General features: G+C 54.9%; 1 protein-coding gene across 1 annotated transcript in view; it reads right to left on the bottom strand.

Annotated features, from left to right (window-relative positions):
- Positions 1 to 7,825: 7,825 nt before the first annotated feature.
- LOC119097498 (multiple epidermal growth factor-like domains protein 6) overlaps positions 7,826 to 27,866 on the bottom strand; it is a 70,933-nt gene continuing 50,892 nt past the window's right edge. The window contains exons 6-21 of the mRNA XM_037220528.1: positions 27,303 to 27,390; positions 24,844 to 24,998; positions 24,428 to 24,547; positions 23,362 to 23,498; positions 21,918 to 22,038; positions 20,133 to 20,255; positions 19,480 to 19,578; positions 18,820 to 18,942; positions 17,915 to 18,029; positions 17,220 to 17,367; positions 16,377 to 16,599; positions 15,193 to 15,271; positions 14,731 to 14,908; positions 10,156 to 10,258; positions 8,969 to 9,211; positions 7,826 to 8,465 (exon numbers count right to left, since the gene is read on the bottom strand). Of these exons, the coding sequence (XP_037076423.1) occupies positions 8,413 to 8,465; positions 8,969 to 9,211; positions 10,156 to 10,258; positions 14,731 to 14,908; positions 15,193 to 15,271; positions 16,377 to 16,599; positions 17,220 to 17,367; positions 17,915 to 18,029; positions 18,820 to 18,942; positions 19,480 to 19,578; positions 20,133 to 20,255; positions 21,918 to 22,038; positions 23,362 to 23,498; positions 24,428 to 24,547; positions 24,844 to 24,998; positions 27,303 to 27,390 (2,108 nt within the window). The 3' untranslated portion in view covers positions 7,826 to 8,412. The remainder of the gene's footprint in view (positions 8,466 to 8,968; positions 9,212 to 10,155; positions 10,259 to 14,730; positions 14,909 to 15,192; positions 15,272 to 16,376; positions 16,600 to 17,219; positions 17,368 to 17,914; positions 18,030 to 18,819; positions 18,943 to 19,479; positions 19,579 to 20,132; positions 20,256 to 21,917; positions 22,039 to 23,361; positions 23,499 to 24,427; positions 24,548 to 24,843; positions 24,999 to 27,302; positions 27,391 to 27,866) is intronic.

The following is a 27,866-nucleotide window of genomic DNA, read 5'->3' as shown; positions in this document are numbered from 1 at the left end:
GACGGACAGACGGGCCACGCTGGTCAGCATGGAGATGGTTTTGTTCTTCCAGTTGGTGAAGGTGGACAGTCAGCGGCCGTGATGGGCCGACGTGTTCCATACCGCGCCCTGGGGGAGGCTGAGCAGCGAGTAAGCCAGCAGAACGCACAGCAGTAAACCAGCGCTGCCTATCTGTCCGTTCCGGTCCTGGGTCGGCGGTCCGGTCCAGTCCGGGGTCAGCGGCTAGGACAGTCCCGGGACAGCGGCCCGGTCCGGTTCTGGGACAGCGGCCTGGTCCGGTCCCAAGACAGCGGTCCGGTCCGGTCCTAGGTCAGCGGTCCGTTTCGGTCTAGCGGTCCAGTCCGCCGACCTGACCCTACTGGGATGCCGCTTGTCGTCCGCTTGGCATGCGGACAGATCTGAGTAGGTGCCTACCAGAGATAGAAATTTAAGATATGGCGCTCACGTTATAGATACTTCAAATATGGCTAAATGCAGTCAAAATATTGCAATGCAAAATACGACCGTAAACCGTAAGGCGACTTATTTTTTCAGTTTAATCACATTTTATTAATTCTCGAACATCCTAACGTTTACATTTCTACTTGTTTTGTACACAACGCCATACACGCCGTCCTGGATCGCGACACCGCCCCCCCCCCCCACCCCTCCCGCTGCGGGCGCCGCCCCGCGAAGCACCGCGGCGATCACCGCAGAACAACATCCGCCGGCCGCTCTAGCTCTAGCTCTAGCTCTAGCTCTAGCTCTAGCTCTAGCGCGCGAGCCGGCCAGCTGTGGACTTCGCCAGGCGGCAGGGCAGGACGGTCAGCCACACCCCCAGTCGGCAGCCCGGTGCCGCAGCTACCTCTGAAGGGCCGAGCCAGGCGGCCACGGCGGAGAATCGACACCTGTAATGACGTCATGAAGAGTGACAGCGCAGACACTCACTAACACACTTCCTCATGATAGCGCAGACACTCACTAACACACTTCCTCATACGCATATGTAATCGAACACTAATGGTATTGTGCTCGGTACTAACGGGAGTTCATCGCTGACTGCCTCCTCCACACGATACCATACATTGCCCCCCCCCCCCCCGCCCCCCCCCCCCGCCCCTTATGTGATGCTCAACCAGGTGAGTACACAGTCAGCCTCTCCAGAATCACAGACCACGTCTGGTCGTAAGTGTGGATTGGGTTGGTGCCCACAGCCACACGTCTCTCTACATCGAAGTACCTTTGAATGAACCCACAGAAACCTCGGCTGTATGGCTCACGCGACGCATGCGACACCGCCAATATAATATACCGCCAAATGTGCTGCTTGTCAATATCAAGCACGGTCGGATAGCGGACACACTAAGTGTTTTGACCGGATCGACAGGACTATAAAGGCTAGTGATAACGCCATGTATAGTGGTTGTCTGTGGAGTCGCAATCGCGAGCTCAGGTCAGTCCAGAAAGTTGGCGACCCAGGGCAGAGCCAGGACACATGTGGTACATCCTCATTATGGTTCTGGCAGCGCGGACAAGGATTTTTCTCTTTGATCCCATAGAGGTGAAACATGCGCTTCGTCGGTAGGATCCTATGGATGATTCTAAACTGCAGCCACCTTAATTTGAAGTCATCTGTTGTGTCGTTCAGTACTTTGCATATTTCTGTCCATTGTTCTTACCCCATGAGTCCAAGCCTAAGTTCCCATTTCGCCTGAGCATTGTCTGATGAAACATAAGTCGAGGATAGGAGCGCACTATATCCCCACTTTACTGTTCCCACGTACTTGCTTACCTGCTCACAAGCGCATGGAAGGACTGCATTGGTGGGCTTTTCCTCAGCAAACGCTTCCTTCCAAGAACGGGGTATGGCATGCAACATGGATTGCCATGTGAGAAAATTCCCATATCTGAATTGCATTTGCAACTGGTCTGCGTTAAGGAGCTTTCGGTCCTGGTGGTTGTAAAGGTCGTTTATTTGAAAGGCTGAGCGGTGAATCACCTGGTGCTTGTTCAATGATACATTCTGTTCAAAGATCATATCAGCGCTGTTCTGTATGTGGCCAGTATGTTTGCTCCTGAGAGTTTGGGCTGTAATGAGTGCGCGAGCCGGATCGAAGCTTTCAATGCTTGTTACCAAAACGTGCTGCACTCCGGATTAAGCAGCTTCTTTATCCAGACCGATTTAAGACTGTATGTCTGTACTGATGGATCGGGCACCCCCAGTCCTCCCATGAAAAAACGGTTTTTTATCACCGACCGTTTACTCCTATCTGGAGATCGGTTCCAAATGAACTGGTACATCATCGCTTCTATCTTTTTAAGGACATATGGTTTGGCTTTTCTATGACAGTCATAAGATATATCAGCTGGGAGTGAGCCTCTGACCTTATCGCATGCACCTTCCCGCATGCAGTCCAGCCACGCCCGAACCACGGGCTAAGTTTGGCTCTCAAGCTCTCTATTTTTCCGGATAGCTAATGTTGCCCAGGTAATTGTATATCGCGGTGAGTTTTACTCCAAGGTAGTCTATTGAGTTACGCTCCCACAATATTTTTATCTCTGGACAAATGACATCTACTCGGTTTCGTGCTGACCTAAGGCGTTTTGTTTGTGAATGTTCTGACTCTACTGCATACAACGCCAAAGAACATTTTTATTCTTGTTAGGGAGTAAATGGGCTGCAGCCTATTTATTAAGGTAACGCCTGATGAAGACAAGCAAAATAGCGGAGCAGGATCCGTAGTATAGCAATTCTGAGCACTCACCTGGTGTTCTTGTAATATGTGCCCGTTAATGCACTGTTAACAGCTCACTCGTTCCACTTTTACCATTTGCACGGCACTCAACAAATGACGACAGTTGCCGCTGCATCCCGCACGGCTGCTGAGGACAGCATGCCGAAGCGTGCCTCAGGTCAGCGCAGCGTCGCGACACTGGCAGGCCAGGTCAGCACAGCGTCGCGACACTGGCAGGCCAGGTCAGCACAGCGTCGCAACACTGGCAGGCCAGGTCAGCACAGCGCAGCGACACTGGCAGGCTAGGTCAGTGCAGCGTCGTGATACTGGCAGACCAGGTCAGCAGACACTGGCAGGCCAGGTCAGCACAGCGTCGCGACACTGGCAGACCAGGTCATCAGAGCGTATGGGACATATTTGGAGTCGGATCGGACATATTTGGAGTCAAGGTAGAGTTTGGTTCTGTGTAAACTAGCCGCGCCGCCTGTACACGGGCCCTCCGTGACTTGATTACAGACGATTTTTCAATCATCTACACTATCTGCAGACTAGCACGCGGTCGATGCCTGCAGCTGGGCTATTTCCTGTTCAAGGCCAGGCATAACTAGCGTTAGTCTGCCCCGGCGCGGTCTCTTCGCATGGGCTACACGGACCGGGCTGCGGCTCGGCCGACGAGGCGTTGACTCATGCTCCTCGTTAACCCAGTCGAGTGAGCACATTTCCCTGTCTTTCATTCAAGAATATCCCTTACTGAGATATTCCAACACTCGTGGCTCGGACAAGTCGGAAGCGTGTCAGACAGCGTGTTTTTCCTTCTTCACGACTGGCGTCAACCAAAGCGATCTACGCTCTTAATGCGTAGATCGCTTTGGTTGACCGCCACTGCCCAGTGAGAAGGATGCCAGTCTCTAATGCCCTTACCCTAGCTGGTCAACGACCCAGCCCTGTGAAAGTTTACGTTCGAGTGAGACAGCGCACGCCACACGTGGCTGTGTCTGCGCGCGTGAGGGGCCAGGACCGACTTCACACGGCCCGCCATCCCCTTCGAGTCGCCTCATTGTAGTAGGGCACGAGTTCCTGCGCGGAGGGATGTCGTCCGACGTCTGCAGCCGTTGCTGGCCAGCCTTCAAGAGGCTCGCCGTGGAAGCCCGACGCCGGCTGGAGCTGCGTCTGGTCTGCGGCGAGCCCGGAGGAGGCCGAGGTGACGGCCGACAGCGCAACCGGCACTTCACTGCCGAGAGGCCCGCACCGCAGCCGACCCACAGGTCGCAGTCACCACTGGCTGCAAGAACCCCCAGACCCCCTGCTGTCTGTGGCGCCGGCTGCTCGCTCCGACCTTTGGAACTCCCAGAGCCGGCAAAGCGTGTTCGACGCAAGGGCTCATCGTAAACGGTGGGGATAGATGGCATTCTGTTCGAGACTGTGTGTGAGCGGTTTTCATTCGTTGGTCTAGTTCATTTAAAGCCCATTATGCTGTCTGTCGGGACCAGTGTTCAGAGACAGCTGAAACACAGCATATGTCGTGCCAATTCCAAAGTCAGGTGACGAGGCTATGCTGTCTGACAATAGATCCACACCTCTGCTCTGTGTGTTATATAAATCTTTCAAAAAGGTAGCATGTACACAGCTAACAGATTACCTGACGGTAGCAGGGCTACTACATCCATCCCAGTATGCCTGTAAGGCACAGACCACGCCACTCAACCGAGGATGCCTTGCTCGCCGTTCGTCGGCAAAGACGGTCGATCTTTCAAAGGCATGCAACAGCGTCGGCAGCGACAACCTACGTACTAAGAGGTCTTAGTATATACCTACGGATGTGGGACGGCTTGTTCAGGAATTATTTGAGTGGTTGAAGGTAGATGGCGCTTAGAGGACGGCTCGCTTTTCCGATTTCATACGGTGTATCCCAGGGCTCGGTCGTCGCTCCTATAATGCCTGCCAACCATCGAACTGTTGGGTACTTGACTCGCGGCAGATTCATCCCCCGCGCCGGTGACACCATGCACGTGAATTGAGCGCTTCTTGACATGCTGGGCCTTGCCGACCTCAAGACGAGACTAAAGCTTGTCATGCCTGATGTTTAGTCCTGATTCAGGTTTATGGCTTCGACATGAAAGAAATACCCGCTGCCTTAAGGCGGTTGGTTCAAAGCAGCGTGAAGCATAGTACGCACACTTTTACTTTAGGGTAGTCAAAAATCTCGGTGTTGCAATTTATTCTGGTGTGTGTACGTGTTGAGTGCTCAGAGGACACATGTAACGGCACCTTGTTTCTCCGTACAAATTCTCCCCGTACCTATTTTCGGACTTTCTCAAAATAATCATCCAGGTGCACGTGCCCATTACGACACGCAATTCTTATTTATGCATGTGAGGTGGGACGACCAAGAGTCAACTACGTACAATTCCAAACCATTCAAGGACTTAAAGACGTTGCTGCAAGAACCATTACCAGCGAAAAAAAAAACATCACGATTTAATTTCGGCCCCGAGTTACCCAGGGTGGCTGAGGATCGAGGCAATGGTGGTGCACTGCTGCGTGATCAAAATGTCTACTGTGCTGAAGAAGATAAATGCATTTCACAAGACCCGAGCGTGTTTCATTCAATACTCCGCAGTGACATCACGGGAAACACATGCCCCGGACAGGGAAGGTTTGTTGCTGCGAAGAGAAAACACCGAGTGGCTAAATTAACAAGAAGTGTCACATTACACAGGCGGCGTTTTCGTATTGTGGCGCAGCCGTCTTGAACTACCCTTCTTCGCACGCCAGTGATACCGCAGCGTTGATTGCGTTTAAGGCATTCACACGTGAAGCGTTCATGACAAATCGCCACTGACTCTACTGAGTCAGTGGCCCTGTATCTCATTGACCACTGGGGCCATTTGGAGACGAGAAGCTTTAATAAGATACCATGTGGGATGCGGTAGTAGTGAAACCGAGGCTTGAATCCAGGACCGACGGGTCGTGAGTCGAGTACGCTTATCAGCCAACAATCACCGTGCGTACACCCGACCGCTAACGCCAATCTGACCCGGCTGATGCTGCGTAGGTAAGTCTGCTGTAGCTTAAACTATTCGATGATTACTCCTATCATTTTAGGGAACACTTTTGTGATACGCCTTGTGTGCCTTTTTAACGTGCCCCTTAGTGAGTACGTTACAGCATGTAGTCATGACTTGGAGCCGTAATAATCATCCTTTAGATAGTTTCCAATAGACCGATACTCCTTACTGCTATTGATGGCCTAAGGCAAAAGCCGGTGTTCGTTTGACGTGGGCTGGCTCGTGTGTACGGTTCGACCGGCTGCTGGTTCGATGTGGTCGCTTGTAGGCCTCCAACGTCGACGTTTTCGCAGTATCGTGACTAAGCCGACACCCTTCCACCGCTGGCTCCCACGGACTCCGGACTTCTCGCCCCCGCGCGATCGCGTGCAGTCAAAACGCGGGTGCACCGGCTGACAAAACGGGAGCAATAAACAAACCTGCAAACGGCTGCAAGCGCGAGTGTTGTGCCGCACTGACGCAGCTTATCGCTCTGCACGGACATTGACACGATCTTTTTGAGTGCCGCACCATTTAAAAACTTGGACACGACATCGAGTCTACCAGAGGAAATAAATGCGGATCTATTGAGGTACACCGCTCGCAGAAGCGTATCACAGGAAAGCAGCTTCTCTGCTGCCCCGTCGCCCTTTCGCTGGTGCTGTGACCTTACAGCCGACCAGACACCAAGTCTGCACACTGGAGCGCCGTCTCGCCCCCTGTTAAGCCCTGACGCACACCGCCGCCACGCCATCTTGCCCCCTGTTCAGTCCTGATGTATATCGCCGCCACGCCGTCTCGTCCCCTGTTCAGTCCTGACGTATACTGCCGCCACGCCGTCTCGCCTCCTGTTCAGCCCTGACGTACACCGTCGCCACGTTGTCTCGCCCCCTGTTCAGCTCTGACGTACACCGTCGCCACGCCGTCTCGCCCCCTGCTGAATCAGCCCTGACGTACACCGCCGCCACGCCGTCTTGCCCCCTGTTCAGCCCTGACGTACACCGCCGCCACGTCGTCTCGCCCCCTATTCAGCCCTGACGTACACCGTCGCCACGTTGTCTCGCCCCCTATTCGCCCTGACGTACACCGTCGCCACGTCGTCTCGCCCCCTACTCAGCCCTGACGTACACCGTCGCCACGCCGTCTCGCCCCCTGTTCGGCCCTGACGTACACCGCCGCCACGCCGTCTTGCGCCCTGTTCAGCCCTGACGTACACCGCCGCCACGCCGTCTTGCCCCCTGTTCAGCCCTGACGTACATCGCCGCCACGCCGTCTTGCCCCGTTCAGCCCTGACGTACACCGCCGCCACGCTGGCTCGCACCGCCGGGTGTGAGTCTGCACGGCGTCGCGTGCTCGACACCGGTTGTTGGGACCGGGCCGCTCCGACAGAGCCGCCCGCCTGCGGTTGTGAACCGGCGGGGAACATCTGCGTGGGCAAGCCCGTATCGCGTGGAGGAAATGGGACAGGGCGTTGTGAGGGACAGGGAAGGCTGATGTAAACAAGATGTTTCGCAACGTGGCTGAAGAATGGCACAATCTGCCTTACGTCAGTAACATACTCGATAATTAGGTGTGTTCAGCGACATTCCCAACGTTGAACTTGTGAAATTTGGTAGCTGATCAAATGTTTTCAGCGCGCCAAATACACGCATGGGCGAATACCCGACGATAGCTTTTATTCACGGCATTTACTAGAGCGTTTGCCTTTTAGTAGAAATATTTCACTCATTCGATGCCTTCTTCGTATTCGCATCTGAAAGAGCAAAATTTAGCCAATGAGCCTTGTTCTACAGATACATGCTGCAATCACAACCTGGAATGCATCGGCTGTTGAAGCAGACAGCAGTCATTTATCAGTTGACAACAGCGGACAATTGCCAGCCAGAGCTGAAGACAATTACGTCCGGAAAGGCCAGCTTACCCAGTTAACAATATGGCGCGCTTAACGCTATATTAGTGACCGCAACGAAGCTAAAATGACCGGCTCCGAGGCAATCCACTCGCTGGAATCAGGCGTGCTCCGTGACATCACGTGGTGACGTCACGTCCAATAAGGAAGAGGCGTTCAGCTGGTAATGTATTTACCGAGCCTGCAAGCTAAGACGCGGCAAAACTGTGACCAGACCCGCGTCGTCCACAGCCAGGCAATCATACGGGGAACACGCAGCAAAACCATCGCGAGCTACAAAAGTCAGTAGAAACGACTGCGTCGCAAGGCCTGTTATCACATTCTCCATCGGCGAAAAAAGACAGCTGTTACAAACGGCTATAAGCGACATGAGCCTCGCACCTGCTCTACAGCCTACGCTTCGTAGCTCTCGCCACCTAAACACAAAGCGGGCCGCTGGGCGACACGGTTGATCACTTCAACAGGCACCAGGTGTCGACGGTGGTCGCGCAGCGCAATGTTACGCAACACAGCACGTAAAGCTGCAACAGTGGCTGAACGCTGAATGCGAGGCCTTCAAACCTCGCGTACCTACTCCTGAACCGCGCCAAGAGCTCGAGTTAAGTTTCGCGTGAGTCCAAAACACCGGGGAGCGCGGGTGGCCTGAACTATGACCTGCGCGCCTGCGTGACGAGGGTACGGTGCGATGGGCTCCCTGGCAGCTGCATTGTTCACGTGCTAGCTGAACTGTGAATGCTAAAACTCAAAGCTCCGCTCTCGAGGCGTTCAAACTTGCACTCCTCAATAAATAGTATTCTGAAACGGGGAGAGGACGGAGATCATTTAGAGTGCATCAGGCGCTCACTACGTAACAGTCATGTTCAGTCACGGATGGTTATAGTGGTTTGTTTGTATTAGGGCGTTTCAAAGACGTACGCGCCTGGCAATTACTCTAGTTTAAAAACCGTGTGAGGCAAGAACAAATACAGACCAGGTGACAGGTCCATGTGGCATGCAAATAAAGCGATGAGAAACCGTCTGCAAATGCCAAGTTCGCCATGCTCCTAAATTCCAAAAACAAAACACAAGATAAACGCCATTGCAAAAAGACCGAAAAAGCTAAAAAAAAGCTGCGAAGTCAAAATGTTGACAACTACGATTATTCAGCAATGTGATTCTCCCCCGTTACATCTCATTTCCATTTTCGTTCCGCCCCCCGCTCTGTTCGTGCTGGTCCACCTCGCCAGCGGCCGGAAGCGGCCGACCGCCGCCGCCCGAGCTGCGAGCCCGGCGCCGCGCGACCCACGCGTCCCACTCACCATTGTCGGCCTGGCAGCTGTGACCGAGCCGCTCGGGGCCGCAGTCGCACAGGCCGGTCACCGGGTCACAGGGAACGTCCGGGGGACACCGGCAGCGGCGCCGGCAGGCCGGTCCGTAGCGGCCGGCCGGACACCGCCGCTGGCACCGGTCCCCCGCCCGCCCGGCCGGACACCGGAACTCGCCCGTCTCCGGGTCACAGGGCGTGCTGACGCAGGCCTCCCGGCAGCCGGCGCCGTGCGTACCTGACGCACGAGCGGCAGCGTTGGTGAGGAGGGGTGGGCGAAAGAAAAGGGAAAATAATATCAACTTATAAAATTAAAGTACACCTGCTTACGAAAAACAATAAGTGAATATAAAAACCATGATTTAAAATAATGGTGATAGAACACAAGAAGGTATCTGCTGAGTGTCGGTCTGATCGATGGTATGTTTGTGTGAGCTATTTACAAAGCGCCTTCCATCTCCTTGACGCCGACTTGTGAGCTTTGGTGCATGACCACCACGTCATAGTTCGGGCCCTGCCAATTTTTCAACGTCTCAAAAACAACCCATGTCAAAAACATCCAGCATTCGACCTTCATTACACCAGGAGATGCTGAGTAAACGATCTTATCGAAGAGGCGCGATCTACATTGGCAAACCCGACGCTTCAAGCCGCGCACATCGCTTCAAGTCGCCATTAGCACAGCTCAACGCGTCCAATTTTGATAATATATTCAATATTTACGTTATAGTATCGTTCAGCTGGTACCTTCTGGCATGTTGTAGGCAGGTTGATGGTAGAAAAAGAACTTCCAACCCACAATCGCGAAAAAGGGAGCTAAGGGTTTTTCTCGCTTATGTCAAGTTCGTGGTTGCATGCGCTGCAAATGACTGGACAACACAATGAACATATTCCAAGAGGTGATGTGGACAGATTCCACATGAATGATGTGCAAATGATGTAACTTAATCGTGAATGATGAAGGACTTCAATCAACTGGATTTGTTGGAGCTGCATTATTATCAGCTAAATGTAGCGTAGCGATTTTCACCCTGCCAAGCAGACAAATAAGCACAGCACGCCACGTAACACTGTTCAGCTCGGCATGCATGATCACGAAATGGCTGCTGCGCTATTACCGCCAGAGTCTCGAACGCCCTGACTTCGAGGGCTCATGTGTGTACGTGTCCGACAGGCACGTACCCTGAGGGCAGACGTCCTGACACAGCTGGCCAATGTAGCCTGGCGGACACGTGCAGGCCCCAGTAACGGCGTCGCATCGACCGCCGTTGTAGCACCAGCACACCTGCAGCAGAGCGGGCCATTGTTCAGCCGAGATGGCGCTCTATTGGGCACGAATAGATGGACCTGCTCGCGCGGATGAAATTGAGGAGTTGCGAACGAGATCCGCCCAAAACATCCTGTTGTGCCTACAGGGAAATGAAATCGTACCTGCGCTCTGCAGCGGGCAATGTTTGGTATCACGGCATTCCGATCTATCTCATGCTTAGCAGCAAACACCTTGATAAGGAACAGGTATGGGAGTGGCGCCGATCATGGTTTCAGCTTCGCGAAGCCGCATGTTTTGCTCCAATGGCTTCGGCTTCCGTCTCGTGCAAAATTATAAACGGGTGGGTTCGGTTTTGTTTTCCGGTGTGCATCATTTCTAGCAGCTGGCTTCGGCTTCGGCTTCAAATATTATTTTTCTGAATTATGGCTGCTGATTTAGCATCTTCAAACCTTGCCTTGCTTTGTCAGTATGTCCTTCTCCGCCATGCTGTTGCGACTGTACGTCCCCACAGTCTTGCCCGTCCTGTCGCCCGCATAAAACACACACCATCTGAGGCTTCCGCTAGCGCATGGCTGAACGTCAACACAACCAACCATTCTCAAACAGCCGGCCGCAAAATAGTCGGTTATTGTCAGGGCAGGACCAACACCTGACCACAGCCGAACCACCAGGGCAGGACCAACACCTGATCACAGCCGAACCACCAGGGCAGGACCAACACCTGACCACAGCCGAACCGCCAGGGCAGGACCAACACCTGACCACAGCCGAACCGCCAGGCAGGACCAACACCTGACCACAGCCGAACCACCAGGGCAGGACAAACACCTGACCACAGCCGAACCACCAGGGCAGGACCAACACCTGACCACAGCCGAACCGCCAGGGCAGGACCAACACCTGACCACAGCCGAACCACCAGGGCAGGACCACCACCTGACCACAGCCGAACCACCAGGGCAGGACCAACACCTGACCACACGCCGAACCGCCAGGGCAGGACCAACACCTGATCACAGCCGAACCGTCAGGGCAGGACCAACACCTGACCACAGCCGAACCACCAGGGCAGGACCACCACCTGACCACAGCCGAACCACCAGGGCAGGACCACCAACCTACCACATCCGAACCACCAGGGCAGGACCAACACCTGACCACAGCCGAACCGCCAGGGCAGGACCAACACCTGATCACAGCCGAACCGTCAGGGCAGGACCACCACCTGACCACAGCCGAACCCCCAGGGCAGGACCACCACCTGACCACAGCCGAACCACCAGGGCAGGACCAACACCTGACCACAGCCGAACCGCCAGGGCAGGACCAAACACCTGATCACAGCCGAACCGTCAGGGCAGGACCAACACATGATCACAGCCGAACCACCAGGGCAGGACCACCACCTGACCACAGCCGAACCGCCAGGGCAGACCACCACCTGACCACAGCCGAACCGTCCAGGGGCAGGACCAACAACCTGACCACAGCCGAACCACCAGGGCAGGACAAACACCTGATCACAGCCGAACCACCAGGGCAGGACCAATACCTGACCACAGCCGAACCGCCAGGGCAGGACAATACCTGACCACAGCCGAACCGACCAGGGCAGGACCAACACCTGACCACAGCCGAACCACCAGGGCAGGACCAACACCTGACCACAGCCGAACCGCCAGGGCAGGACCAACACCTGACCACAGCCGAACCGCCAGGGCAGGACCAACACCTGACCACAGCCGAACCACCAGGGCAGGACCAAACACCTGACCACAGCCGAACCACCAGGGCAGGACCAACACCTGACCACAGCCGAACCGCCAGGGCAGGACCAACACCTGACCACAGCCGAACCACCAGGGCAGGACCACCACCTGACCACAGCCGAACCACCAGGGCAGGACCAACACCTGACCACAGCCGAACCGCCAGGGCAGGACCAACACCTGATCACAGCCGAACCGTCAGGGCAGGACCAACACCTGACCACAGCCGAACCACCAGGGCAGGACCACCACCTGACCACAGCCGAACCACCAGGGCAGGACCACCACCTGACCACAGCCGAACCACCAGGGCAGGACCAACACCTGACCACAGCCGAACCGCCAGGGCAGGACCAACACCTGATCACAGCCGAACCGTCAGGGCAGGACCAACACCTGACCACAGCCGAACCACCAGGGCAGGACCACCACCTGACCACAGCCGAACCACCAGGGCAGGACCAACACCTGACCACAGCCGAACCGCCAGGGCAGGACCAACACCTGATCACAGCCGAACCGTCAGGGCAGGACCAACACCTGATCACAGCCGAACCACCAGGGCAGGACCACCACCTGACCACAGCCGAACCGCCAGGGCAGGACCACCACCTGACCACAGCCGAACCGCCAGGGCAGGACCAACACCTGACCACAGCCGAACCACCAGGGCAGGACAAACACCTGATCACAGCCGAACCACCAGGGCAGGACCAATACCTGACCACAGCCGAACCGCCAGGGCAGGACCAATACCTGACCACAGCCGAACCGCCAGGGCAGGACCAACACCTGACCACAGCCGAACCACCAGGGCAGGACCACCACCTGACCACAGCCGAACCGCCAGGGCAGGACCACCACCTGACCACAGCCGAACCGCCAGGGCAGGACCACCACCTGACCACAGCCGAACCACCAGGGCAGGACCACCACCTGACCACAGCCGAACCCCCAGGGCAGGACAAACACCTGATCACAGCCGAACCACCAGGGCAGGACCACCACCTGATCACAGCTGAACCACCAGGGCAGGACCAACACCTGACCACAGCCGAACCACCAGGGCAGGACCACCACCTGACCACAGCCGAACCGCCAGGGCAGGACCACCACCTGACCACAGCCGAACCACCAGGGCAGGACCAACACCTGACCACAGCCGAACCGCCAGGGCAGGACCAACACCTGATCACAGCCGAACCGTCAGGGCAGGACCAACACCTGATCACAGCCGAACCGCCAGGGCAGGACCACCACCTGACCACAGCCGAACCGCCAGGGCAGGACAAACACCTGATCACAGCCGAACCACCAGGGCAGGACCACCACCTGATCACAGCGGAACCACCAGGGCAGGACCAACACCTGACCACAGCCGAACCACCAGGGCAGGACCACCACCTGACCACAGCCGAACCGCCAGGGCAGGACCACCACCTGACCACAGCCGAACCACCAGGGCAGGACCAACACCTGATCATAGTCAAACCACCAGGGCAGGACCAACACCTGACCACAGCCGAACTGCCAGGGTAGGACCAACACCTGATCACAGCCGAACCACCAGGGCAGGACCACCAACACCTGACGACAGCCGAACTGCCAGAGCAGGACCAACACCTGACGACAACTGAACTGTTGGAAACGTCCTGTACACACTAGCAAATGATGATGACGATACAACGAAAAACATCCCGCCAGTAATGCATCACTTTGCAAGACCCTATCCTATTTTCTAATCCCATACAATTTCAACAAACACGAAAATCGTTTTTTCGCATTACAACGTTGTTCACTACATACGGCCTCAGCTGGCTTCGACCTGATGATTTCAGCCAACTGGTTCGACTTCGGCTTCTTTTTTTTTCTAAGTTTGCAGTTGCAGACTTCGGCTTCAGCTTCACGTGTGCAAAGTTCGAAGCCACTGGCTTGGGGTTCGGCTTTACGTATAAAGAATACAAAGCCTCTGGTCTTGATGTTGGCTTCATAGCCCAAATATCAAAGCCACCGGTTTTAATTCAACTTCGGCTTCATGCCGTTATCTTGTCTTGGCCCCGGACTCATGCCATTATCTTGCCTTGGCTCCGGATTCATGCCATTGTCTTGTCTTGACTCCGGATTCCGTTTCGAAGGTAAGAACCTGGAGTCGTCCTAGTGCATGATGGGGACCTGAAGTAATCAGTACTTATCGCTGATGGACAGCCGTAACGTAAGTGGCACGTGTTGATTATCACGCTAGAATTTGCCCCACCCGCAGACTACTTCCTACACAATACATCTAACATCTATGCAGACCCGAAGATGCATGGCTGCTATTGCTGAATCCCATTTACGCCATGAAAAGTCACGGAAGACGTGCTGCGCGCTCAAGCATTTGGTTTTTGTTTAAGCATCAATTGAATTTGTGTCAGCCGTCCATATGTCGTAGATGTATTTAAAATGCTTATGTCATTGCAGGGGAAACCACTGGCGAGGCACGCCACTCAGTCTTGTAAAATTGACTTTTGCACATTCTTGTCCCCCACCACAACTTTGGCCTTGACACAAACGGTTATCGCATTTACTCCGTTAACAAATGTCATTGGAAGTCAGAAGTTTCTCAAATTTGTCTTAAGCCTCCTCGTTCTTGGCACCCGGTAACGCTACATCTGCACCTGATGTCTCCCCCCAATGTCGTGATGCGCTTTTCGCTGGCTCGGAGATGGGGACACCCACCTCGGAGCACTGGCGGCCATAGAAACCGTGCGGGCACTTGGTGCCGCACAGTCTGCCGAAGAAGCCGGACGTGCACAAGCACGTGCCGCTCACGTGGTCCAGGGCACCGCCATTGCGGCAGCGGCCACGGTACCGGCAGTTGGGCCCGTACCGGTTACGGCGACACGGGCTGCGACATCTAGCGACAGGAGACGGCCGCTCATGCCCGGGTCGCTGGTGCAGAAACGTGAAGGTATACACCGCTTTATATGCACTTGACGAAACAATAGCACGGCCAATCATGGACATGTTCAAGAAACAAATAATGGACATGACAAGTAAATGACGGACTGAACGCGCCTGCTTCGAGTGAGATTGTGCTGCGAAGAGTTACAATCGGTGGAGTCTCCATCGTAAGGATAACTGTCACTTCGGTGAGATTGAGAAGTGCTGTGAAAGAATAGATAATGGGCTAAGGCTTACCTACGACCTCTGAAGCCTGGTGGACATACGCAACGCCCCTGTTCATTGCACACCCCACCGTAGCAGACGCATCGCCTTCCTGAAACGTGCAAACATTACAATCATTGATGGCCACAAGGATGCTTTACGATCTCATTTGTCATTCTTTCGTCATTCTCGCTTTATCCTGCATCATCGCGACGCCCTGTTTGCCTGGGGCAGCTACACGCGCCAGCCATATGAGTGGGTTTGAATGCCGGCTGTCGGGACCTCGTCCGAGTAACCAGCACATACCTGGTACAGCGGCCCCTGTGCTGGTTACACCTCGCTGGATTGACCCCTAGATGCATCTAGTTTGTTGACTTTCCCTCGCCTCATAGCTCTGAAATAGCCATACTGGCCGCAAGGGCTCTAATCCGATGAAAAACGAAACCTTACGGTCTCTTACTGAAGCTCGCATGACCAGTGCACTGGACTACTATGTTTCAGATGGATCGCATGTGCTGACGCCTCTGGACTCCATACCTATGGTGACTAAAAGTGAGGCGCTGAGATATTCGTACAAGAGAAAATGATGATCTTATAAGACAGGTGAAACACCATTCATCTTCATAAACAGAGTTGAAGTTAGCACGCAACTTCTGATCTACCACGAACTCAGCGTGTCTGCAGTCTGTAGATGTCTTTGTATGGAAGGCGATTGAAGCCATTTCAGCCAGTGGTGGCCATTTCAGGTCCATAACGATAACGAGGAAAGTAGCAGCGGGGCCACACTTCGGCCGACTTGGGAGCCTTCGGCTAACGTGCCTTACTCCGCGTATGGTACAGCCTTGTCAGGGCTCGCGCGGGCGCTCTGTCGGCTGTCCGGCCAGCGGGGCCGTGTCACGGACTCTTGACTCGTGCCGTGTCGTGCTCGTGCCGCAGTGTGGTGCGGAGAGACGGACGTTACGAGTGTTTAAGATGATGCGGTGAGCGAGGAGAGCAGGGTGGGTTGCGCTTGTCGTCGGCGTCATGGGCGGCGTGTCTTCTGCGTGGTCATCGAATGCACAAGACTAAAGATCTCCATGTCACAAGATATGTCTGGCACAGATGCAAATGGATGACATGGCTTATTTGGATTACCAGTTAAGGCTTTGTGCTCACCACCACAACCGCGTTTCCCACTGGTTTTGTGCTTGCGACTCCAGATCGCGCCACTGCGTTACCTCGCCTCTTTTTCTCGGACGGCACGATCTCGTTGTTTCGGGTGTTGTCTCCCTTGGAGGCTGGGCCGGCAGCAGAAGTTAAACATTTGCCCGTCAGATGGTGACACCGTGCCCTGGGACAGTTCTCGCATCGTTGCGCGCATCCAGCTCCATATGAGCCCCTCGGACACTTGGAGCGGCATTGTTCACCAGCGAAGCCAGGCTTGCAGATGCATTCGCCCGTCTGGGAGAGAACAACAGACGATGACATCAGCCGACCGCGTCTGTCGTTTGTTCATGGGCAGACGACGAAAGGTGTCGATATTTTCAAGAAAGGGCATTGCTCGTCGTACAGGGAAACCACAGTCATCAGTCGTCAGCCGCTACGGGTGACGATGCCAACAGCCAACCCATAACTGAGCTTCGGGGCTGGAACTGACAAGAGAGCTCCTTCCGGCGAAGAGTGCTGACACTAGAGTGCTGTGGTTTTCCTTTTAGGCAGCAGGGGCGCATACTAATGCATTCATGCAGCCGGAGTCAGTCAATGTCAAGTGAAGGTCAATCGGAGCGGATGCTTACCATGACATTGGACGACAAAAAGGCGTGCACCACTACCAAGGCTATCTTTCGATGACGGCAGCTTCGCGGCGTCATGGCCAGCAAAAAAAAAAAAAAAATCAAACGAAAAAAACCCGGATGTGAGGCAGTACAGCCAAACGCCCCCGTTAGGTGTGAAATAGTTGACAGCTGAAGCTAAGCGCCACAACAGGATTTCGAGACCAAGCCACGCGGCGATGTGGTCTGACAACACGCTCAAACCTTGAGAGACCACGAGACCGGTGCTGCAGCCAGTACGGCACTTACCTCCGCGTTGCATTTGTACGTGTTTCGGCTGTAGCAGGTGCACTTGTTCTGACAGTTGACCCCGAACGTGCCTTGTGGGCATATCTCAAAACACTGCGGGCCGAAATATCCCGGAGGACACTCACAGTAGCCAGATTGGCGGTTACATCTGCAAACGGCAACGAAGCACCAGTTAGGAAGACACTCATAGTAGCCGGATTGGCGGTTACATCTGCAAACGACAACGGAGCACCCGTTAGCTTATGCATTGGTCAGGACACCTTTTCCTTTGAAGAGCAGGACTTTTACATGCCTAACAAAAGAAAGCGGTGCATTCCTTTATCTAGCAAGAAAAAGGCGAAGAAGCATGAACCTTACGCATGTCTGTAAAATATCTCAGGAGGCACCATAACTTATACACGACATCGAATTTGCCTAACCTTGTCTCCGAATGAACTTGAGTTGCTGGTACAAGCGATTACTAAAAACGGTTGGCTGAACCCACAACTGAATCGGCAGAAAACAAACGTCAAACGCCTGCAGCGATACACCGGTCTGTGCAGTCCGCCTGCGCTGTGCATACCTCATGACGGGAGGAACTCTCATATGTACGAACAGGCTGTTCCTAACACCCCCGATGCCAAACAGCCGAGGAAAGAGAGGCGACTCAACAGGTATCTACACCCGGCTTGACGAGTCCAGGGCGTTGCACCTGCCTGTTGGCGGGGCAGCGGATCGGACAGCGCTTCTCGCAGTCCTGTCCGTACTGTCCGGCCGGACAGCCGTGCTCGCACCGCTCGCCGCTGACACCGGCCGGGCAGCTGCAGCGACCTGCACCGCCGGACATCCGCCAGACGTCAGGTCACGGCAACCAACGATCGGACAACGCGCTGTGAACCTACGACATGAAGTTACCAGCTTTTCGACTAACGTTTGTACAGACGCAAAAAATCTTACCACGAGCGTGCTACGCCTAAGGCAGACAACTGACCCCACGAACCAGTGTGTACCGGACGATCCTGGCGGACCTTCCTGTCAGAGGTCTTCACCGGCACCCATGGGTAACCATGTGGATTGAGCCGCACGATGGGTTGGGTACAGATTTTGGGAAACTTATGGATGCATGCCAGACACGGGTAAGACGTTTATGCAATGCTGGGTAGATGCTTCAATAAATGCTCCGCAATGTTACCCTGTGCTTTTCTCGGTCATTACCTTTACTCACACTAATTTTGAAGTTATTAGCGCAAAAGTATAATATTGGGTGCAAACTCTCCTGAAAATAGTGTCCAGGAGCAGCTACTTAGGAATCGGTAGCGGCCGGGTATGGGCACGGACCTATGTGTAGCCCGTGGATGGGGTAAAAGCAATCCTGAAGGCCTCTCCTCGCTCCCACCACCGCTGGCTGGTACAGCTAGCGAGAGGTCACCCGCCACGTGGTAGCAGCTGGTAGGAGTTCACCCGTCGAGTGGTAGTAGTTGGTAGGAGCTCACCCGTCACTTGGTAGCAGCTGGTAGGAGCTCACCCGTCACTTGGTAGCAGCTGGTAGGAGCTCACCCGTCACTTGGTAGCAGCTGGTAGGAGCTCACCTGTCACATGGTAGCAGCTGATGGGAACTCACCTGTCACGTGGTGGCAGCTGGCGCCATTCTGGCAGACACACAGCTGGTTACAGCCCTCGCCGTAGGTGCCGGCTGGACATGGGGAGCCACACAGCGGACCGCTGAAGCCCAGCGGGCAGTCCCCTGGAGCAGAGCGGGAGAACTAGCAAGGCCAGCAGACCTGCCGGTGAAAGGCAGGGGGCGCTGCCGCTGCCGTCACACCACAGGATTGGTGGAACGGGCGGGGAACCGATGATTATGATTGACAACGCTTTTACGACAGGCCAACACAGCGCGGGCCGCTGAGGATTAGAGAAGCCCGTGGTACGCATGCTGAAACAAGCTCGCATCAGCAGTGATAAGGCATATCAAATTTTTCAGTAAGGATCGGGCACATATAACAACTTCCCAAAAAGAAGTTGCTGCTCCCCACTTCTCCACCACCCGTTGCGGGCCAGAATCGGCACTGCAAACTCTTCATCGTTGGGACAACTAGCAACATGACGATCGGTGTCAGAGACATTGGTTTTCCCTCGCTTGTGGCAGATATTTGGCAATGAAAACGCGATTAAAATTCCGACTTCGAAACCTTCGATACAGGGTTGACGCTCATGCAAACATTCATGGCATCAATGAGTACACAGTGTTGCCAGCCGTTGCGATGAGTGTGGCCGCGTGTACCTTGCCGGTGGGTGGTCGGCGCTCGAGGCGGCAGTCGGTCGCCCTGCAGCTGAGGCCTGCGGTCCAACTCCGCAGCGGCGTCCAGCCAGCCCGCAGCAACTGGCGGAACAGCCACCGCACAACTCCCACCGATCCCATCACTAACGGCTGCCGAGCGGCCGCCGCCACAAACTAATCCGAATTGATTGCCGGAGGTGGAGGCGCCGACGGCGCCGTTGGCAGGTCAGAGCCTGCACCGGGGCGAGCCGGGCCTGGGAGCCTCCAGAACGACAAATATTGTAATCCCGTCAGTGGCGCCGCGCGTAAATCCGTCAACGTAGCCACGTCGCCTGCCCATGTCTGCCGCATTAGCGAATACTTTCGCTGCGACTTATCCGCCGTAACTTCAACGAGACTTCCAGCGCGCATATCCCGGCGTCACTGCACGTGATAATCCCCAATGTGACGCGCAGGGGCGTCGATCGCAAACCAAATGGGGGGGGGGAGGGGAGGAAGCAAAAAGGAAAAATGGGATTCTATCAAATTCGATCTGCTCCCATCAAAGTTGGAGGGGGCGGGTTTCCCAACTAAACCGGTAACTACACCCATGTTAACATGGGAACAGAGTGCCGCTATATAGGGCACTCAGGCGGAGAAACACCTCTGGCACTCACTGACGCACGAATGCTGGTCCTGCACGAGCTGGTAGCCGGGCCGACACGAGCAACGGTACGAGCCCTCTGTGTTGTCGCAGACCTGCTCACAGCCACCGTTCTGTACTGAACACTCGTCCATATCTGAGAAACAGAACGTTCGTTCATGTCTGCGAAACAGAGCGCTCGTCCATATCTGCGAAAACAGAACCCTCGTCCATATCTGCGAGACAGAACGCTCATCCATGTCGGCGAGACAGAGCGCTCATCCATATCTGCGAGAAAGAACGCTCGTCCATATCTGCGAGACAAAGCGCTCGTCCATGTCTGCGAGACAGAACACTCGTTCATATCTGCGAGACAGAACGCTCGTCTATATCGGTGAGACAGAACGCTTGTCCATATCCACGGCATAGAGTTCTTGTCCACATCTGCGAGAGAAAACTCCCGTTCGTGTCTGCAGAATATAGCATACGTCCTGGTCCGAGGCAAAGAACGCTGGCGCATCTCTGCAGTAGAGAGCATTCGGTCCCGTCTTCGGCATGGAACACTGGTCCGTGTCTCCACAAATGGTCCGTGTCTGCGGGAGACACCACTGGTCCGTGTCTGCGGGGAGACCACTGGTCTCTGCCTGCGGGGGAGACCACTGGTCCCTGCCTGCGGGTGGAACACTGGTCCGTGTCTACGGAGACCACAGGTCTCTGCCTGCGGGGTGAAACACTGGTCTGTATCTGCGGAGGAGACCACTGGTCTGTGTCTGCGGAGGAGACCACTGGTCCGTGTCTACGGAGGAGACCACTGGTCCCTGCCTGCGGGGTGCGACGCTGGTCCGTGTTTGCGGAGGAGACCACTGGTCCCTGCCTGCGGGGTGAAACACTGGTCTGTATCTGCGGAGGAGACCACTGGTCTGTGTCTGCGGCAGGAAACACTGGTCCGGTCTGCGGGGAAGACCGCTAGTCCGTGTCTGCGGGGAGGACATTCGTCCATGTCTCAATCATATATAGGGTATGTTCGGTTTGCTCACACCCATGAAACAGCGCACTTGGTCATGTTTGTGGAACAGAGCACACATCTCCGCCTGTGGGGGAACGAGGCACTCGTTCACGTCTGCCTGCGACAAAACACCTTTGTCGACATCTGCGGAACGTATTCCGTATGAAATGGTTCCGGAAGCGAAATCGCTGCTAAAATGCGGCAGTGGAACGTCCCCTCGCCCATGCATGCTACACAGGGAGACGCACACTTCTGCGTCCTTGTGTAATGATCGCAGCCTAGTTGTGCATTGTAGCCTGATCGTCGCACGCGCATGTTCCCTAGCGGACGAAACAAGGAAAACTATGCCGAATTCCTGTAAATGTTGACCGGTTGCATCGAGCGTAGGCGATTAACTTAAGACAGCATTTACTACTCTGCACAAAGGGCCCGCGACTTGATTTTACGATTGGCAAGCTTTGATTTATGACACTATAAAACGGCAAGTATTTTGAATCGGCCGCCGTGCTGGGACTGAGGTGACCAATTCTGCTTTCGTCTCCAATCATGCAAGCATGGCGTTGCCATCAGGTTGGCCTCTATGAACTGCCTGCACAGTACACAACTGATTCTGTCTGTGCGCCTTATCAAATCAGATGTTATCTCACAACTCCCGACACACGGCCACCCGTTTTCGTTTCTTGGTCCCAGTGTTTATTAGTTCATTCCCATCCAAAGTCAACGCCACCGGCATTCCGACTGTATCTCATGACACCATCAGATAAATTCTCGATGCCACCTGGCCTGGGCGGGCCATGCGGCGGACGATCAGACCTTGGCAGTCGGTGCCGTTGAGCAGGAGGTAGCCGACGCGACAGGAGCAGCGGTAACTGCCAGGAATGTTGTCGCACTGGTGCTGACATCTGTGAGCGCCCCCTGTACACTCGTCCACGTCCTGCGAAGCGATAAAACCGGCGTGAGCGAGGTGGTCTTAGAAAATATTGTCCGGATTTTTTTAGGCTAGGCAGACAACGATGCTTACCTAGTTAGCATTTGAAGTTAGCAGGAGACTTCGGGTACCGCTTGTACATGCCACCGTGCAAGGATATTTTTCCACCAGGTTACTTCAGTGCACCCTATTGCAGATAAACGTTAATAGCTTTATGAGTTGGACTTAGGTATGGTTCTTCTACACCCAACAAATCACAATTTGAAATAATGTTGTTTGAAAAATGATGGCAAAACTAAGGGCACACCTGTCTCACGAACATTGGTCGGTAAAAATTGTATGATACGATAAGAACCATAGGAGCATGCAGGTGTTATAACAGTGGACAGCGTCACTTACTAGCAGTAAATTAAATGTATGCCCAGCGTTTTCAATGAACTGACAGGAAAGGCAGCACAAATCGAGAGATACCAGGTATAAGCTGTGCTGTATGCTGAACACTGATTGTCGTGCGCAGATAGAGGTTCCTTGTTTGAAACGGAAAGAAAATGGACGTGGACAGCAAGCACTTGGCTCTCTTCGGGGACTACATTATGGGCTGGTAGCTTCTTAATGTTACCAGATAGTTCAGAACATTAAGGCTCTTTCGATATCATCGCAGGACGAAAAAAGCACCCTACGCAAACTGAACCTGACGTTGCACGACTCCGAGTGAATTAATCGTTCCGACGAAAGACGAAATGTGGCCATTAAGCATCGCGCGGGCTGACGGCCAAGCCATGTGCCTCTCAAACGCCGGAGCCACTTAGGCGAGGCGTGAAGCCTGTGCCATTTGCCATGTCACTGTGTTTGGTAGCTCTCGGACGACTCGATCTTAAGAGTGCGGATCTGTGGCCTTCGGATCATACTAATAAAGACACCATTGACAAAACGCCCGGAGCGCGGACCGAACATGACGTAAGCCAGTAGACATATATGGATTATTATAAATACATGGGCATGGTCTTAGTCTTGGAAACAGTGGCGATACTCCTGGAAATTCCAAGCCTTTTATTTGCTATGCAGCAATAGTAACCAAACGATCTCGTAACCCGTCAGGTATCTGGCATACCCAGTCGTCCATGACAAGCTTCTCCATGGTACATTTGGTAACCCCTAGTGGTGCCTATCCGCCCCTGAATTGAGATATCCATCGTTTCCGTCCCAACTCTGGCCTGACGCTTCCGTGATCCGTGATTCAGACATCCCCGAATGCACGGATCTGACGCATCCGGCCATTCCGGACCAATTCTGACCAGACAGATCCGGCCTTCCCTGACCCTCCCTGACCTCACACATCCTTTGGTCGTCGGCCAGCTGGTAGCCCGGGTGGCAGGAGCACGTGGTGCCGGCATCCGTGGTGGAGCACATGTGGTCGCAGCCGCCGTTGCCATGGAGACACTTGTCGACCAGCACGGTAAACACACCTGAAGAGCGCCGCGAGAGGAGGGACTAAACATGTGACGTCACGCCCGGCCCGGCGGCGCTAAATGGGCCTCTGGCGCTGGGAGGGGCCGGAGACACCGGGTGGTGTCTCGCGACAGAAAAAGGTCATGACTCAGCGGACAGAGCGGCCAGCAGATGACCACGGGGCAGCGGAGGACAACGGCGCAGCATGGGGCAGAGCTGTGGCGTACAACAGCGGGCTCTGTCAGAGATGCACGTTTTGACGCGTGGCTTTTCATGATGAAAAAACGGAAAGTTATGTTTAAAAAGAACCAAAAACTCTGGTTTTCGTGTGGCTAAGCTCGCCGACTCGTAGCTAGCGAGCTCAATTTTCCTGGTAAAGACATATTCAACAGCACGCATTGGCTGAAATCAACAGTGAACACTTTTGTTTTTCTGCAACATTTGGGGTTATGAAGACACAGGCCAACGATTTTAGGCTACCAGCGCTTTTCACAGCATGTCAAAGCCCATAGAATATGTACTATATGTGCATGCTCATTAATTAAGGTTGCATGATGTAACTGTCGAAAATCATGCGGCCGCCGGCCGCTCGCTTCCCCAACCGAGGCCCATCAACTCTAAGAGCCGGAGGCAGTAGCCGGGAGATTGCATCGCACAATCCGTGACGTCCTGTGCCGTGCCTTACCTCCACAAGAGCAGTCGTCTCCGTGCAAGCCTGCCCTGTTCGCCACCGTTATCGATTACTTGCGCCCAAATCTGGCCGTCTACCTCACTGAATGTTTCGCGGCAGGTCTCGATCCGCTGTTATGACCCGCCGCCCGCCCCCCCCCCTCCCCCCTCCTTCACCTCAGCGCGACACACGACCCAGGCCTCGCACTCCAGCAGAGTTTGCCGGGCGCGGCTGCAACCCTTCGACGGACCGACCCGGCGGCGCCGGAGCGCTCACTGTAGCATGTTCTGGCATCGCTGGCCAGCTGGTGGTCCGGCCGACAGTGGCACAGGTAGGAGCCCGGTGTGTTGGTACACAGCTGGTTGCATGGCGCCTGCTCGCTGCACTCGTCAATGTCTGTGAAGACGAATCGGCAGGGCGCAGGTAACCGCGCCCAGGTTGATTAGATACTTTATCTCCACAGGACCAGGGAGATTGCGTTTGGGATCTCATATCCTGGCATGATCGTGCAGCGTCGCTCGTGCCAACGCATTGCTGGATCCAGACGTAACGTTGGCATGACGCATGACTCATCCCTTATCCTTTGCACCACGCCACGCTATATGCAAAACGTAGTGATGGAGCCGCTGGCTTTCGTGGAACAGCATTGCATCACTCAGTGGCCATCCGAGACAGCCGCGTCTCGCATTCACCTTCGCAGGAGGTACTGTCAGTGCCGCGTCTGTAGCCGCTGTGGCACGAGCAGCTGACCTGACCTGACCTCAGGCCACACACGTGTTGACAGCCGCCGTTGTCCAAAGCGCAGGGACTCCGCGAGCAGGATCTGCCGTCCGGCCCCAAAGAAAACCTGGCAGACACGTCAGCGATGTGGTCGGAAAACATCGGACAGCCATGTCGTGAGACCGCGGCTCAAATCTAGTGCATGGCATAAATATTCTGTTGCTCCCATTGCGACAATCGGTGTGGGACGCTAGCGGAGCTAATAGCTGAATGCCTAGAACGAGATTATGATATTAAGAATACGATAACGATAGGGAATATAAATACGATGCACACATACATGAAATATATATATATATATATATATATATATATATATATATATATATATATATATGTAACATATGCGATATTGGTAGGCAAACCCACAGTGGAGGACTCAAAGGTCGCCAGCAGCATGTGGAAAACCGCTGTGGGATGCTGTGCAGCATGAACGCTAAAGCGCCGGCGATAGCCCATGCGATGATGAAAATCCCCTCCACACAGCTTTGTGGCGGCAGGTTTCTATCCCCAGACTTCATCGCTTACCCGCTCTACCTTGCCCAACTGCAATGGCTTGTGGCTGCTGCAATGTAGGCTTTTCCACCAGAAATCGCGCTCTCTTATGTGACATAGCGTTTTCCCACGCAAAGTAATATAATTCGTCGACCACGAATTATTCGTCGCGAGCAGGCGTGCAATTGTCAATGATTCCTGAACATCGCTAAGCACTAATTACATCTGACACATTCAAGATTAAGAAATGGGACAAGGAAAATATACTCGCTATTCTTTTCTCCACTTCCCTCGAAGGTCCATTAATCGATCAATGCCACAGGTAGCTCCGAATTCCAGCGCAATCGCCACAAGGAAGTCACGAACATGGTGGAACAAGGAACTTCTCACAAAAATATCCAGCATTCAGCATAGCAGCCTAAGCGCTGCATTGTCAGCCCAACATGCCCCATCGATTCAGCCGGTAACACAAGCGGCGGGCGGGCGGGCAGGCGGGCGGCCGCGGGTCTCAAGCTGCTCGACAGGAGTGGCTGTCGGCGTCGGAGGTACCGTCGCGCCGCACCCCTCCCCCCTCGAGCTCAGAAGCACGCGCCCCGGCGGGGTTCCGGGGCTACCGGTCCCGCGTCCGGCGGCGCGAGACAGACGTCACGTGCAGCAGGCCTGCGCGGCCGCCGCCGGTCGCCACCGGCAGCCAAAGAAGGCGCCGTGTCCGACACGGTCCTGCCGCCACTCGGCCGCCCAGCGCCGCCGCGCCGAAGGTTATTTACGAGACGCTGCCGGTGGCGCGGCGGGGCCCGTCCCGTACATCAGCGGCCTGTTGATCCTGTACAGCTGGGACAAGGACAGATTGGAAACGGGTCTCCCTCTCCCTCCCCCCCTCTCCCTCCCTCTCTCTCTCTCTCTCTCTCTCTCTCTCTCTCTCTCTCTCTCTCGTCCCCCTCTCCCCCTGTGCTGCTTCAGCCATGGGTCCCAGGGTACCCGTTCCTCCAATTTGTATTCTCGTTGCCTCCGTGGATGTGCCAGTGTCTGGCTGGGTCAGCTAGGCCGTGACCGTCCCAACGACGCCTCACGGCCGCCGCGTGCGTCCGTCGACCACCCACGGCCACCGTGATTAAGCAAGCAGACGGGCGCCGGCGATCATCCACGCCGTCGGCTAATCTGGGCTGATGACGGCCAACAGAGGTGCGGACGACAGCGGCGGCGGCGGCGGCGGCGCCGGTGAGCGCGCTGGCGCCCGCGCCTCACCGACGGCACCGCCGGTGAGCACGCCGGCGCCCGCACCTCACCGACGCCGCCGTCGGTGAGCACGCCGGCGCCCGCACCTCACCGACGGCACCGTCGGTGAGCACGCCGGCGTCCGCGCCTCACCGACGGCACCGTCGGTGAGTACGCCGGCGCCCGCACCTCACCGACGCCGCCGTCTGCCCGCCGACCAGAGGCAGCGCCGGTCGGGCCCCAGGCGCGCGCGCCAACTCGACGGGTTAACCGGAGGCCGACTCGACAGGTCAATCGAAGGTCAGCTCGACAGGTTAACCGGAGGCCGCCAACCCGACAAGTCGATAGGAGGTATGATCCGGACGGCCTTGGACAGAAAACGGATGTGACGTCAGATAACGCAGACATTTTCGGACGTCGGTGCCTGTGCAAGAAAGAGTCTTCAGAGCTTATATACATATATATATATATATATATATATATATATATATATATATATATCGTGGGGCCAGCTCCCTATATCGCCCCAGGGCCATTTTTCGATTGTCTTTGTATCTCCGCCTACTTGCAGTCGTGCTGACTGATCTCGCATAAAACCCTGCCAAAACGAAATTCGGGACTGAGTGAAGTGAAACGAGTCAGTCTTTTAAAAAATACTCACCCCGGATGACACCGACACTGGACCTGCCCTCGAACGTCTTCACAGGTGTGCTCGCACCCTCCATTGCCGTCGGTGCACACGCCAGAATCTGTAAGAGGCAGGCTCGAGGGAGTGCGCTGTATCGTCACCGAGCTGCTTCGCCCCCAGCGGCGTCGCCACGAGCCGCTGCAGCCGGCCATAGTGCGGCCATGCCTCAACGTGTCACCTCCCCATACTTATGCCGTCGGACAGTGAGGCACGAGTTAATCAGGATATCCCACCGGTCTCCGCGACAGCAGTGAGACCGACGGTGACCAGCAGCCGTTCGTCAACGAGTCTGGCTATGACGCGTTTACAGCCTGGACACAACATTCAGCATGTGAAGATCCCCTTTTGTACGCGTTACTATTGTAGGAGTTTGTGTTTGCGATCCAGTGCGAGTTCCCCGCGACATGAATCGTAGGGTCATGTGTCAAATTGAATGAATTATCACAGTATAATCATATACATCTGCCAAGAATGCCTCTTGTACTACTGCTCCATCGTCTTCATGTCTACATTCGTGCCATGGGGATATGTAAGACA

Source organism: Pollicipes pollicipes, unplaced genomic scaffold (genome assembly GCF_011947565.3).
Source record: "Pollicipes pollicipes isolate AB1234 unplaced genomic scaffold, Ppol_2.1 Scaffold_4295;HRSCAF=5057_pilon_pilon_pilon, whole genome shotgun sequence".
Classification (NCBI taxonomy): Eukaryota; Metazoa; Arthropoda; class Thecostraca; order Pollicipedomorpha; family Pollicipedidae; genus Pollicipes; species Pollicipes pollicipes.
The sequence above is the reverse complement of the archived record's forward strand: the minus strand, read 5'-3'. Positions and strand labels throughout refer to the sequence as shown.